The following is a 13853-nucleotide window of genomic DNA, read 5'->3' as shown; positions in this document are numbered from 1 at the left end:
CGCAAAATTCAGGCTAGTTAACGGACCATTAGAAAACTTATGGGGGGCGGGCGAAGTACAAAAAAATATTCGCGCAAGTAAAAATTAAATGAAAAAAAATTAATGCACGCCAATTAGCCCTAAAAAATATTCATACTATGGCCTAAAAAAAATTCATACAAGGAATTTGATAATAAAAAAATTCCTGCGGATCGAAAATCCCCCCCCCCCCCTCCCCCCTCCCCCGCCATAACTTTTCTAATGGTCTGTACCTAAGTATGAAAAGAACGAAAAATATTGACAGTTCCGTGTGAACCAAATCAATATCGAGTGAAGTTCTCTATCGTGTGAACCAGTTTGAAAGCACCCTTCCGAGAGCGGTAGGTAGACACGTCATGTCAATCCAACATATAGTGTCCTAGTATCCTTTGTATCCTATTCAAGGTCACTCAAGGTGACCCCATACCGATCACGTTGATGAGGTTGTTTGGACCTTCATTATCGAGAATGGAGTGGAATTTTCTGTCTGGTGTCGGCGCTGTTTTCCTTGGATACTATTCTCTAACGTTTGTTCTGCAAGTCCTTCATGGAATCAGAGCATTTGTTCTTCCAACTCTTGGCATAAAAAAGAATTTGAAGAAGTTAGGACAGTGGGCAGGTAAGGCCGGTTACATGCGCCTCGCATGTGCAAAGATCGAGTTGTTTCTAAAGTCTGTATCGTCTTTCTTTCCTTCCCAATTTCAAGTAGTTTTGGTAATTTTTAAACGTTCATTTAAGTTCCCAGATGCAAGAAGCTCTTAAATTATGTGTATTTTTTTTTGTGTGTACACTTTCTGCAAGCATGCCGAGGAGCTGACCTCATTGCTCAACAAACAGTGTATCAGAATTTTGTACAACTGCGTGCCGCGTGACCAACTTCAGCTCATTAGACGTCGGTTACATTGTTCACTCCATTATTAAATACTAAATTGAATGTACGTTGCTGTCTTTGTTTTGTGATTGTCGTAGTAGACATAGTGGCAAGCTCCCCTTCCCTTTCCTGCCCTGCTGCCAGAGCGCCCTGCAGAGCTTGCTCGCAGGCTAAAAAGATCCTTTGATCACCCCAGTCACTTGACATCTGGAGTACAACCCCCCCCCCCCGGGATTTACCCCAGCTGTAGCTGAAGGGTCACCCAAATCAAATTATCTCACAAAAATTTGTGAGATTTAAGATTCAAAATCTTAATCGAACATTTTTTTAATGAACGTATCTGACTGGACAAATTATTTAGCTATCTGCAAGCATGTCCAAGACTTTGATATTTAGACAACTATTAAAACAAATCCAAACAACACAAAGTTCATTTTTCAAACTCTTAGTACTTCCTCAGTAGACTTTTGAAAAAGTGTAGTTAAGCCCATCAGCAATACATGTAGATAGTTGTGGGGAAGGTACCTGGTGAAACCAAAGGGAGCTGCAATGGAGCCTAAAATGTAACCATGAAAACCCTGTGAGATGCACCCACCAGGCGCTGTCCCACTGAGAATCTCAGAGGAGAATTGCACATATACTTACCAAAAAATGTCCAGAAAGAAGGGAGGGTTGGGAGCAAAAACAGCTACAGCTACTGCACGCAAAGGCAGTGTGAGCAAAATGATTGGCTTGTGAAAGTGCTGTAAAATAACTACAGCCCTGCTAAAACCCAAGACCAAGACTGCCCCACATATGATTATTGGTGGAGACCGCTGGCCAAGATTGTCTCTAACATTGTCTCTAACACAGGACTGGGACCCAGGTCCCAACCTGCTGACCCCTCATCCACACTGTCTGCCTAAAATGTGCGTCCTTCAACAGGGATGGCTGTAGCCCCCCCACCCCCTTCCGACTATTTTTCAAAAATGGAGACTTATATAGAGAGTATCCTCAGCCTCCCCACTTCCAAACAGTAGTCAGCCTCATCCCCCTCCTACCATTATTTTTGAAAAGTGTTGCATTGTACCTGTTCAGCATTATTGATTCATGAGTGACATTAGAAAAAAAAAGACAAAAATACTCTTGCAGAGAGCTGAGATAATCTTACTGTGAAAATCAGAAAGCCGTGGTCACAAGAAATATTTCTGGAATGTTATTTTGTTGTACTAAAGGACAAAGCCAATTAGGCTTGGGAGACCAACCCTCCAAGTTGCGACCTCTCTTTTGAGCAAGGGTGGCATAGGGGAGCAAGGGTTGGGCAGTGGTGAGAGCACTTGCCTCCTACCAATGTGGCCTGGATTCAAATCCTGGTGTCAACACCATATATGGGTTGAGTTTGGTGTTGGTTCTCACCTTTGCTCCAAAAGGTTTTTCTCTAGGTACTCCAGTTTTCCCCTCTCCTCAACACCCAACATTCCTGAATTCCAGTTCAACCAGTAATCAGGGAGATAAAGAACCGCTACAAGGATGTGCTGCCTCTAAATCATTATTTATTTTATTTATTGTTTATTTATTTTCTTGTTCCCCTTGTCAACATTGGTACATTAAACTAATACTGTTGGGAATAATATCACATGCTGTGATTTTCTAATAATTTTGGACATTATTTGTATTTTGCTTTAGTTATTACAGGGTGTACAGATGGAATAGGAAAAGCTTATACTCAAGAGGTGATTTTAGAATTGAATAATATTGTAAATAATAAAGATGGTTATTTATGGTAAAAGCAACATTTTCTTATCTCTGTTACATGACTTAATAACTTGGAAGACTTGATTATTGTAACTCAGTGCAATGGGACATGCTTACGAAGTTAATGGTTCTCAAAATGGTCAGTTACATGTATCTTAACATAACTGCTTAATATGAACCTTACAATTTATTGTACATTTCTCCTGCATACAATAAACTGCCGCTTATAACCCCAAGGCTCTACTCACAGTATAGGCCCTTCCAGTTATCGGCCCATCAGCGACCCGTAAACCCAAAAATACTCCTTTAGATAACCCCCATCCCCCCACCCCCAGCTTGTATTGAAATAAATTTGATTGGTTATGACATTTTGAAGCTTGATTAAAAATCAGCTTGTTTCAAAGCGCTTTCTTTTATTCTGGTTATACTGTAAGCCCCTCTGTTCATAAGCCCTTCTAAAAATATTTGCAAAGATGTAAAAGCGCAGGGCTTATATACAGTTGAGTAGTTTATGGTTGGAGCTAAGTGGAAGCCTTGTTCTGGTGATTACTTTCTTTGCCTAATAATTGATGTTAATTATGAGATAGAATAATGTTGCAGACATACTTTTCTTAGTTTTTTATACACTTTCTTCAATCCTTCTTGAAATCTTCTAATAAGCTGTGCCAACCAAGTACTCTACATCTTTATAATAGTGCATTGGAAGTTTTGTCATAATTTCTGTTTTGCTCTCCAGCTTGCAAGGCAAGGTTTCAAGGTGGTTCTTATCAGTCGCACTAAGGAAAAGTTGGAAAGTCTTGCTGTAGAGCTGAGTAAGATTGATCACTCATCAATAATAAGCAAATAATCAGTTGTTCAAAATCCCAACTGACAGGTGGTAGATCATGGCTGTTTACACATGTAGGCGTGGCCAAGGACTACTGCCAGGGCCCTCCCTAGTCTGAATTTCAAATACAGTCGTATCACGTTTTACGGAGTACAATAGGCCATGTCCCATCTTTGTATTGTCTGTTGCCATTTCATTGTTACTAGTCTCATGTCCCTGTTTCAAGGCTATGTTTCTTGTCAGAAGTTTACCCCAATGGGGCCTTGATGACTACTGAGTCACAATTATTATCCAGCTACTAGGTAGTGGTCAGAGCAGGACTCATGAAAGCCAGATCAACCTCCGGATTGCAATAAGACAGTTTCAAATTGTAAAAATTCATACTTGGTCTCAAGGCTGAAGGGAATAATTTATAACAAAAATAAATTATTATATTGCGACACTGCCAGGTAAACTACAAATTTAAAGACCAAGCATTTTGACAGGTTCTTAACCAGTTACTTTTACACTGACAGATTTCTGTTGTCTTAGCCCATGATACTGATTCATTAATTATAATTTGATTAATTGAATTTAATAATATTACTGCAAACTTGTATTCTGCTGCTTTAAAAAGGGAAAATTTACTTGTAGCGTTCATAACTGCTCCACTCACAAAAGGTGGGGTTAATCTAGGTAGGTAAAGCAAATGAATCCTTGCATGCTGTTACTACAGAATTTGATCAGTGTATTGTATGTGATAGGTAAAAATGTGTTTATGTGGCAGGTAAAATCCATTTTCGTGTTAAAACTAGTATTTCAACCTGTTAGGGTGAGCTTTTTGTCATGATTCTTAATCTTGTTACCTACTCACATGTAGATCAAAAGATACATGTAAGTAAAAACATAAACATTATGACTAAAGTAAAGAAGTACCTATCTAATGAAACCCTAATTAATATGTACATATGTACTACTCTTTCATATATCCTTATTTAATGTATGTTTCTATACTATACTGTGGGGTAAATATTAATAATATTATTATAGTCCTATTTATGATGTATTTAAACTTCAGAATAAGGTCATTAGAGAGGTTAATGATGTTCCTATTATGTGTCTCTTTTTCTTTGATATCTTGAATGATTTCGGACCCTCCAATTTTATAATACCAGTTTTATCAGTCAACAGAACATTAGCATACATATCATGTACACTGTAGGTATGTACCACTCGAAATGTCTCTTTAGAACAGTACAGTAGAACTTCAATAACTCAAAAAACTTTGATACCTCGAATTCCTTGTTAACTCAAACTAAATTTCCTTTCCCTTGATCAAAATGTAGCCGAAATTTACCTCACTAACTCTTATTCCCCGCTAACTTGAACTGTTCTTCAGACTACTACATACTAAAGTTATTGTTTTGTTTCCCAGAGGAAATATATGGTACTGAAACAAAGATTATTACAATGGACTTCACTGGGGGGGCTGAAATCTATGATGGCTTACCAGAGAAATTAGCTGGTCTTGACATTGGCATATTGGGTAAGTCTTCTTACCGACATTGTTTTTGTACATTTATAACACATTTATCTACATGTATTTTGTATAGTTTCTCCTGTATAGATCACTCAAAGGGCATTAATGCTTCAGGAGAAAAAAACATTTAAAGGCCTTGAAAGCCCTCTTTAAAAATATAGCATTTCTTCTTCTAAACCAATGCATTTGCTTTTACCACTTCAAAAGTAGTTTCAAGTGTCTTCAGCTTTTTAGTAACTCATACAAGTAAATTCAGTCTATTCTCTGAAGTAGTGTGAAATGTTGTAACCAAGAAAAAAAAAATTGCCCCTTAAAGTAACATTGATAATGTGTACAGTACATTTAAGCAATAGAAAACGTTTTCCGTGTTTGCATAGCCTGATATAAACACGAGAGGGGTTGGGAGAATTCGAGACAGTTATGCAAACCCGAGACGAAGTCGAGAGTTTGCATAACCGTCGAGAATTCTCCCAACGCCTCGAGTGTTTATATCAGGCTATGCAAACAGAGGAAAAAAGTTTTCTATTGCTTTTATAAAATAACTTTCCCGAGAAAAAAAACGCAAAACTCTTTGTATGGCACTGATTAAAAGAGAAATTCTTACCAGTCGCAAAATCTTGTCCACGAAGTCTTGTACGCGTAATCAGTTCTTGTTTTGCAAAAAGATGCTTAGCAAAATACGGATTTTTCTCGCTTAAAATGTCAGCTTAAGCGAAGAAAAATTGACTCACCTTCTTTGTAGCGATTTTCCATGTTTCAGCCGACAAAGGAATTGGTAAATAAAGTAAACTTGTCGAGTTTTGAACTCGAAAACTTTTTCAAATTCGTGCTTACGTGATTAGCGCGAGAAAAGCCAAGTAACTTGACGCCACAACCATGTTTACAAACTCTCATGCAAACACTCCTCTCGGCCAATCAGAGCGCGCGTACTATCTTAGTTATTTTATAAAGCATAATAGTATCTTGTAAACAGCTAGTAAAATGTAATCATACCAGTAATTTTTATATTTATCTAACATTTTTTTAAAGCTTTTGGGATAAACACAAATGTAGTCATTTTGTTGTAGATGAATCGAATTCCAAGTTAATTTACTTAAATCTTATTTTTTTCAGTAAATAATGTGGGTGTTTCCCATTATCCAGAGTTTTTTGCCCAAATGAAACGAGAGGTAAGAAGCAAGCGATTAAAATACCATTTTGATTTAGGCTTTATACTTTTTCATAATCAAACATAAATGAAGTGTACATGTAATAATTATACTTTTTGTTTAATTGGTTAAAGGTAACAGGCATCAACAGGCAACATAATTATGTTTGTTTGTTTATTTGTTTGTTTTTACCTTGAATTAAATGTACGGTACTTTTTTACTTTAAGGATGCATGGAAAATGATGAATGTAAATGTTCTTTCTGTGACCATGGTAAGAGATGCAGTGTAACATACAAACAGTAAACATGTGTTAAGTACTTTGTTTGGTTGGAACAATAGAAGGTTATACTTCCAACTGCCAGGATCAGGCAAACCTGTTGGCTTTTTACATTGTTGTCAAGGAGTCAAAACTCTGGGATTACCAAGAAAATAAAACCAACTAGTGGTTGGTCAAGTTTGGACTCAAACCGGGGGAAGGGGTCCAGATTGCTACTCTGACCACACCTTGGTTGAGGTGACATGTAACAACAAACTAGTCGCATGATCTCCCACCTCAATCAGTATATAACATGCTACACCACTTACAGCATGGCTTTCGTCAGGGTCATTCCTGTTTACTGGAACTACGCCACTAACCTCCTTTCTAACTTGGCCTCTGGCAGTCAGACTGACCTAATTATTTTTTTTTTTTTTTTACCACCCTGGCTAATAATCCTCTTTCTGAGGGGTTGCTGTATTGGTAAATAATAAATAAATATATAATAATAACAGTTAGACAATGTCCATCTTTGGTATAACTATTCAAAGGTGGATGAATAAACCATTATTTCAGTGTACATGCTGCTTATAGAATCAAGAAAAGATTGCCCTCAATTCTCGCTCGTGCTTCTCATATGTTAGTTGATATACAGTACATAAAGTGTTTGTTAGTACTTCAAACTATGTATTTCTTCGCTTTGTATTTAATTTATAACTTGTTAATATTTTGTGCAGATGACTCATATAATCCTCCCTGAGATGGCTGCAAGGTGAGCTATATTTGTGTACAATCTGTTAAATTTACATCAGATGCTAGTTTTGTAGTGATAGGCTGGATAATAATATTGCAAGCATTACATGTAGGTAGGGTAAAGCATAGAAATCCCTCATCCACTTTGCTGGACAAGCTTAGTGTGCATGTATGCAGTGGCAGATCCAGACCTTCTGTTTAAGGGGGGGGAGGGGAGGGGGGCAGTGTAAGAAAAACTGTTTCTCAGCCCTTTTGGCCTCAGTTTGGTCTAAAAATGCTGTGGGGGTGGGGGGGGGGCAGGCCCCTGCCCTGGATCCCCCACTGACATGTATGCAGTGGGAGTATGCTTTTAGACCTGCCTCAACAGGACTGTATGCATTATGGCACTATCATTATGTTGAAGGTTAATTTTATCCTTGGTTTAAACTTTATTTTCCTTTGCATTGGATTAGGGTATGGTAATTGGCGATATTATCAGTTTGAAACAAAGAAAATAAAATGTAAACTAAGGATAAAATTCAACCACAACAAGGGCTGTTCTAGTTATAGGTGGCATAAATAAAATCAGATAGCTTGAACTACTCTCTCATTGTGTACTTTAAGTGATAAATTACAGTGTATGCAATCATACAATAATTATTTTTATTACATGTACATGTGTGTTTGATTCTCTGCAGAGGAAGAGGTCTTATTGTAAATGTTGCTTCAGCTGCTGGCCTGCATCCCACACCACTGCTTTCAATGTACTCCGGAACTAAGGTTTGTGAACTGAGAATCTGATAGTAACTTTGACCTCACCAAGTGAAAGGTGAAAATCTGCAGAGTTAGAACCAGCTCTGATCTTTAAAGACTGGTGTTCGAATGCCTGGGATCTTCAAAGGGACAATGTTCTCAGGCCTGGGTACTGTAGTAATCTTATGTTTGCTGTAAATCAGAACCAGGGCCGACTTTTTTAACCCTTTAACCCTTTAAACCCTAAGATCAAACTTTGAATTCTCATTTGTTGCCCCTATTCATTTCCTACAGAAGAAGTGGGGAGAAGGTGATAAAATATCAAGCACATCCATCTTTTGTGATCTTGTCCTTAATTCTCATGACCACTCTGTTTTGCAAAGCATTGATATTACAAGGAGAAATTTGATGCTGATCACTCTTAGGGCTTAAAGGGTTAAGCCCCAAGATCCACATACAAATTCTCCAGACTGATCTCAATACATTTCCTTTAAGAAAAGTTATGAGAATTTGGTTCAAGATCAAAGCGTTATCCCTTTGGTAATCAATTTAGTAATTCTCACAACCTTTACTCTTGATGATCTGCTGATGTTGTTAGGAGAAAATTGATGTTGGTCACTCTTGTGACCTAAAGGGATAAAGGTTGGTTAGCTGTAATCCTGGGTTAACTACAAACAGAAGACTCCATTTCCCTGTGTACATGTATCCTATCTCGTTGTCTACTTAGAAATGTGAGAGAATTTTTTCGCGTTGTGAAATCACTTCCATTCTGTGACTGTTGCCTCTTTGTCTCATTGTTAAATTTTCTGTTTTCTTTTTTCCTTTTTTAGGTGTTTGTAGACTTTTTTAGTAGGTGTCTCAATGCTGAATATTCTTCCAAGGGAGTCACTGTCCAGGTACACTACCAGATAAGCCAAAATAATCACAGTGATTTTACCAGCACATCATAATTTGCCACTTCATAACCTACAGGGGAGAATGGAAAATTTGCAAATTTGTCACTCGAGTCCAAAAAATATTATGAGGAAAACGGTTCACGCTTTCAGTGGAACAATTCAAGGTATAGAAAACAAAAGAAACATTATTTTTATGAATAATTAACCAATGATTCCTTATTATTGTCCCACAGATGAACCCAGAATTTATCTTGGTGCCAGAAGCTTATTGTTCTTCCTGTAGTTTGTGGAGTGGCAAATACCAAGCCCATATGCATAGCTAGGATTTCAATGGGGCCGGGAGGGGGAGGGGGAGGGGGGTCACATTGTATCACACCTAAGATGGTTACTTAATGGATAGTCATGTTGTCTTTCTTGTTCTTTTTTTTTAAGTGACATTTTTTCGGATATGCGGTAGCGGGTAGACCCAGTGGAAGGGACAAAAGGGCTGCATAGATGAGTCGTGTGGCGAGAAGGACCAATTTTATCTATGAGCTTGCTGACCATTCGCGGACACATAACACCTCCAAACAAAGAGTTAGCTCATTTATACTACTACATGAGAAATTTCTGCAATTTGATTGGCTTAGAGCAGTGGTATTTCAGCTTAATTTGAAATACCTACATGTGAAAATTTCAAACCTTTTGCGGGTAGTAGTATAAACAAATAATAGTATGATTTGTACGTGATATTTGGCATAAATACCACTCGTGATATTTCAAAATTGTCTCAAATTTCACTCGCCTAACGGCTCGTGAAATTACGTATAACAATTTCGAAACATCACTCGTGGTATTTATGCCAAATATCACTACAAACCATGCTATTACCTATACACATACTAATGAGTCTTAATGTCCACTGAAGTATTTCAGAGCAGAAGCGTATACTCGTCAGCTCAGACGCATAGACGCGTCCGGCCTGAGGCAATTGATTCGTATTTCCCGACGCGTATTACGCGTATATTTTAGTTCGCTTAGTTCTGGCCTGCGCTGTATAAACCGGTTTCTGGTCCCATACAAGAACTGCTGGCAAAAACACTTACCAATAAATTTTGAATGTAGCGCATTTTCAAAAACGAAAGCTTCTGCCAAAAAATTTTGGATATAACACAGCTGAGTCAGTGAGATATTGTCATTGAAAGAAAGAGATGCCTTTATCAAAGAGTGGGCCCAGGTACCCCAGTCGCCATCAAGAGTTCATCAGGAGAATTTTGTTTAGAAAATCTCAAAAACATTGCCCACTTAAAGGTTGAACAGAATAAGTTGTTGATAAGGCCATACGACCAAACAGTTTCTTTTGTTGCACTCAACGTTCACAAATTGTTTCTTAGACCCGGGTTAAACGTTAAACTTCACATGTTCCGAAACTAATGCTAATGAGCAGCAACACTAGATTTTTCTCACTTTAGGCACGTGAGATCTTCGACTAAGGGCCAGGTCTTACACATGTATTTCACTCAATTTGTAACTAGTTCATAATGACTGAATGAAGGCGTGTGTGGCCGAGCGGTTGACACCTCGAACTCCGGGTCTCAAGCCTCGCCCGTCGCGTTGTTTCCTTAGACAAGGAACTTTACTCCACTTTGGCTCACTTCTCCCAGGTATATAAATCGGTACATGCGACATGCTGATTGGGGGGGGGGGGGGGGGGGTGTAACCCTGAGATGGACTAGCATCCCGTCCAGGGGGGAGTAACAATACTCCCAGGCATGCTTCATGCTAAGGTAACCGGTATAAGCTCCGGCCGTTTGAGGGGGCCTTTGGCTCGTGTGCGCCTTTACCAACCTCATCATGACTGACATTGGTGTTAGCTATGACACAACTCTTTGACTGTTTGAGCTTTACTCGTTAGTCTGAGTCATCAAACTTGTTGTACATGTCTGATAACCTATTAAGCAGAAACACGGTATTAAGTCAGTGTAGTTTCTTAATATATTGCACAATGTCCGCTTGTAGCTGTCATGGCCTTGTTTTGTTGTTTGCTTTTTTCAGAGTGTTTTGCCTTATTATGTGGCAACTAAACTGAGCAGGATCAGAAAACCAAATGTGTTTGCCCCAGGCCCCACGAGTTACGTCCGTCAGGCTCTGGGAACTGTTGGTGTGGAATCCAGGACCGTGGGCTGCTGGAGCCATGCACTTCAGGTACGTGTCAAATTCTATTAATATAGTTCTATTTGGATTTAAGAAAACAGTTGTCTCCTTCGCAGCCGTTCTTTCCGGGGACGAGTGCTCCCTTGTGTGTGCTATTTATAGTTACATGCCGCCCCAAAGGGTTTTTGCGTCGTTTCGGTCTGAAAACGGTTACAGTCTTCGCTCATTTCGGTATATCCCGGCATATCCCGACCAAAATTCCCAGGGGTACCCCCGGTGCGTTTTTATGTCGTCACGCAACGCTGAAGTGTTGTGTGACGACACCAAAAACGGCTTTGTAAGAGACTATGGAATCAGGGGTGAAGCTAGAAGTTTTCCAGAAGTTCCAAATCACCTCTATACAAAAATGCGCTAAAACAGCCAATGTAAAATGTAAGAATACAAACCTTTCATTTTTTTTATCTTCTCTTTCTTCCCTTCTTTTCACCCTATTTCTCTTCTTCTTTTCCTTTGCTGGTGTGATTGTTGGGCTTGCCAGACAGCAAAAAAACCCCGCAAATTGCCTTCAATTTGATCAAATGGCTGCAAATTTTTAGCCTGAGAAAACAGCCGACATTTCGCGACGCCACCACTGGTTTCCTTGCGAAATAGCGTCCGAGGAATGACTGTTTCTGATTGGTCGTGTGTGGAAGAAATTTGCTTAAACCAATCAGAAGCACTACCCAGATGTGGGTAGTGAAACGTCATCGGTATGGAATTTCTGCGCTCGTTCTGCAGCTGGCATTTTGCGGGAAACCAGTGGTGACGTCACGACATGTCGGCCGTGTTTTTATTCTCGCAAATTTGCAGCAGCTAAGTTTTGGCAAATCCAGTTAGATTTTATACCGTCTCACTTTTGGCTCCCTCTGCTGTATTCTTTTCCATAGAACTGGTTTATATCGCGCATTCCTGGTTGGTTGAGGGAAACCGTGGCCTGGAACATGAATACGGCAGTACGGAGAGCTGCCCTTAAACGACTCAAAGAGAAAGGACAAAAGGACTAACCTAAGTGTTTGTGCGTCTGTGATCTGCAGGCGAGCAATCTCCTCTCACCATTGATTTATTTCACTAGCTTTGAAGAGGGAAATTCATTTCTTTTTTTCACTATCTCCCCCTTCCCGTGTCATGGAAGACACTGAATGTTTAGTAAGGTCTTATTGGAACTTGTAGGCGGTCACCATTTATGGGGATCGAAGTTGCTTTTATACTGCCTAAAAAGGGACTAACGGGCTGTCGGAATCGCCACTTTCGAGTTAAAATATTCTTTTTTTCCTTATGTGGGAGGTGTCCGAGTCTCTATTCTTTTTCTTGTATAGGCCCCAGTTGTTCCAAAGTTGGATAGCGCTATCCACCGTTTAAATCACTAACCTACGGATACGTGTTAGGGAAACCAATTGCGCTATCCAGTGGGCAGTGATTTATCCGGTGGATAGCTTTATCCACCTTTTGAACAACTGAGGCCAGACTGATAACCTAGATGGATCAAAAACTTATGATTTTATTGAATTTCAGTTGTCGAAAACATGAAAACAATAATCTTTTAATATATACCTGAAACTGAAGATTTACAGAATGCTATTTAGTGAGTTATGTCCTGCTCTTTTAGTATTGCCTGTGGAAAAATACATTGTCAACTAAATCACAAGAATCGTTGGAATTAAACGTTCATACAAATAGCTTCACATGGTGTCCTGTTGTTGTGCTTTTCCTGATCTGTTCCTCTTATCTAACAACTTTCGTCTCTTTATACGTGAAAAGGGCCTTTTGCAGCTGGCAGTGACCTGCTAAATGCAGCAATTATTGGATACAAAAAAGAGTACCTTCCGAAGCAGTCTTCGGGGTCAGGTACTGGATTAGATTCCGAATTCCTTACCGGTGGAACTTGGACTCTGCCGGGGGGATTCCAATCGTAGTGGTATTCTATAGCTAGATTCCTTGAGCTGGATTCCGGGTTTTAAAGTCCGGAATTCCGGATTCCACGAAGACACTTTCCGCTTTGAGGAAGTATCTGTCGATTTCATCCGTGATCAACTAAAGAAGCTCAAAACCAAAAAAGCTGTTGGACTTGATCAGTTACCTGCACGTCTGTTAAAGGACTCAGCTGAAATAATTGCCAAACCGTTGACTACCCTTATTAATGCTTCTTTGATTTATGGTTACGTCCCCTCTGAATGGAAATGGGCACGTGTAAATCCTTTGTTCAAGAATGGCAAATCAAATGACATGGATAATTATCGACCGATATCTGTACTACCGACCATATCCAAGGTTTCTGGAAAGAGTAGTTCACACGCAGTTATATGATCTTCTGGCTAGAGAAAAGTTATTGAGTCCCTACCAATGTGGCTTCCGCAAGGGCTACTCTACTGATTTGGCTGTCTTATCATTCACTGACAGCATAAGGCATGTATGGATCAGGGTCTACTAACTGGTGCAGTTTTCATCGATTTGCGGAAAGCGTTCGACACAGTTGACCATGACCTGCTACTGGAGAAACTCACGATGGAATATGGAGTCACTGGAAAAGAGCTTGGATGGTTTAGGGATTACCTAACCGATGGACGATAAGTGGTGATAGTCCAAAGTACTCTGTCAGACCCTTGTGATGTTGCTTTTGGTGTGCCGCAAGGTTCAATCCTTGGACCATTGTTGTTTGTGCTGTTCATCAATGATTTACCTACTGCTATCAGCAAATGTAATATATTATTATACGCTGATGATGCTGTTGTTTTTGCAGCCCACAAGGACATTAAAATCTTGGAGGAAACTTTGAATGCCGAACTAGATGAAGTGAATAAATGGACTCTCAGTAATTTTCTTTTTATCAACAAAAGAAAAACAGAATTTGTAATTTTTGGAACTGATGCTAGGCTTTCTTAAGCTACTGACAAAGTAGTTATCAAAATAGGTGATTATGAAATTAATAG

General features: G+C 39.3%; 1 protein-coding gene across 1 annotated transcript; it reads left to right on the top strand.

Annotated features, from left to right (window-relative positions):
• Nucleotides 1–438: 438 nt before the first annotated feature.
• Nucleotides 439–12608, top strand: LOC140927155 (very-long-chain 3-oxoacyl-CoA reductase-like). The gene is made up of 11 exons (XM_073376807.1): nucleotides 439–637; nucleotides 2555–2601; nucleotides 3360–3435; nucleotides 4864–4974; nucleotides 6082–6137; nucleotides 6344–6388; nucleotides 7111–7145; nucleotides 7804–7885; nucleotides 8689–8754; nucleotides 10789–10938; nucleotides 11814–12608. The coding sequence occupies exons 1-11, from the start codon at nucleotides 457–459 to the stop codon at nucleotides 11928–11930; spliced, it is 966 nt and encodes a 321-aa protein (XP_073232908.1). The 5' UTR covers nucleotides 439–456; the 3' UTR covers nucleotides 11931–12608.
• The last annotated feature ends 1245 nt before the right edge of the window (nucleotides 12609–13853 follow it).

This window comes from Porites lutea, chromosome 2 (assembly GCF_958299795.1).
Source record: "Porites lutea chromosome 2, jaPorLute2.1, whole genome shotgun sequence".
NCBI classification, from domain to species: Eukaryota; Metazoa; Cnidaria; class Anthozoa; order Scleractinia; family Poritidae; genus Porites; species Porites lutea.
Note: the sequence above shows the minus strand (reverse complement) of the source record. Positions and strands in the feature narration are given on the sequence as shown.

Bases quoted from the DNA above. Each gene is read 5' to 3' on its own strand.
- LOC140927155 (XM_073376807.1), top strand. From the start codon at position 457: ATGAGGTTGTTTGGACCTTCATTATCGAGAATGGAGTGGAATTTTCTG. The intron at 2,602-3,359 runs GTGATTTTAGAA...TTTGCTCTCCAG, and splicing joins GAAAAGCTTATACTCAAGAG to CTTGCAAGGCAAGGTTTCAA. The intron at 7,146-7,803 runs GTGAGCTATATT...GATTCTCTGCAG, and splicing joins CTCCCTGAGATGGCTGCAAG to AGGAAGAGGTCTTATTGTAA.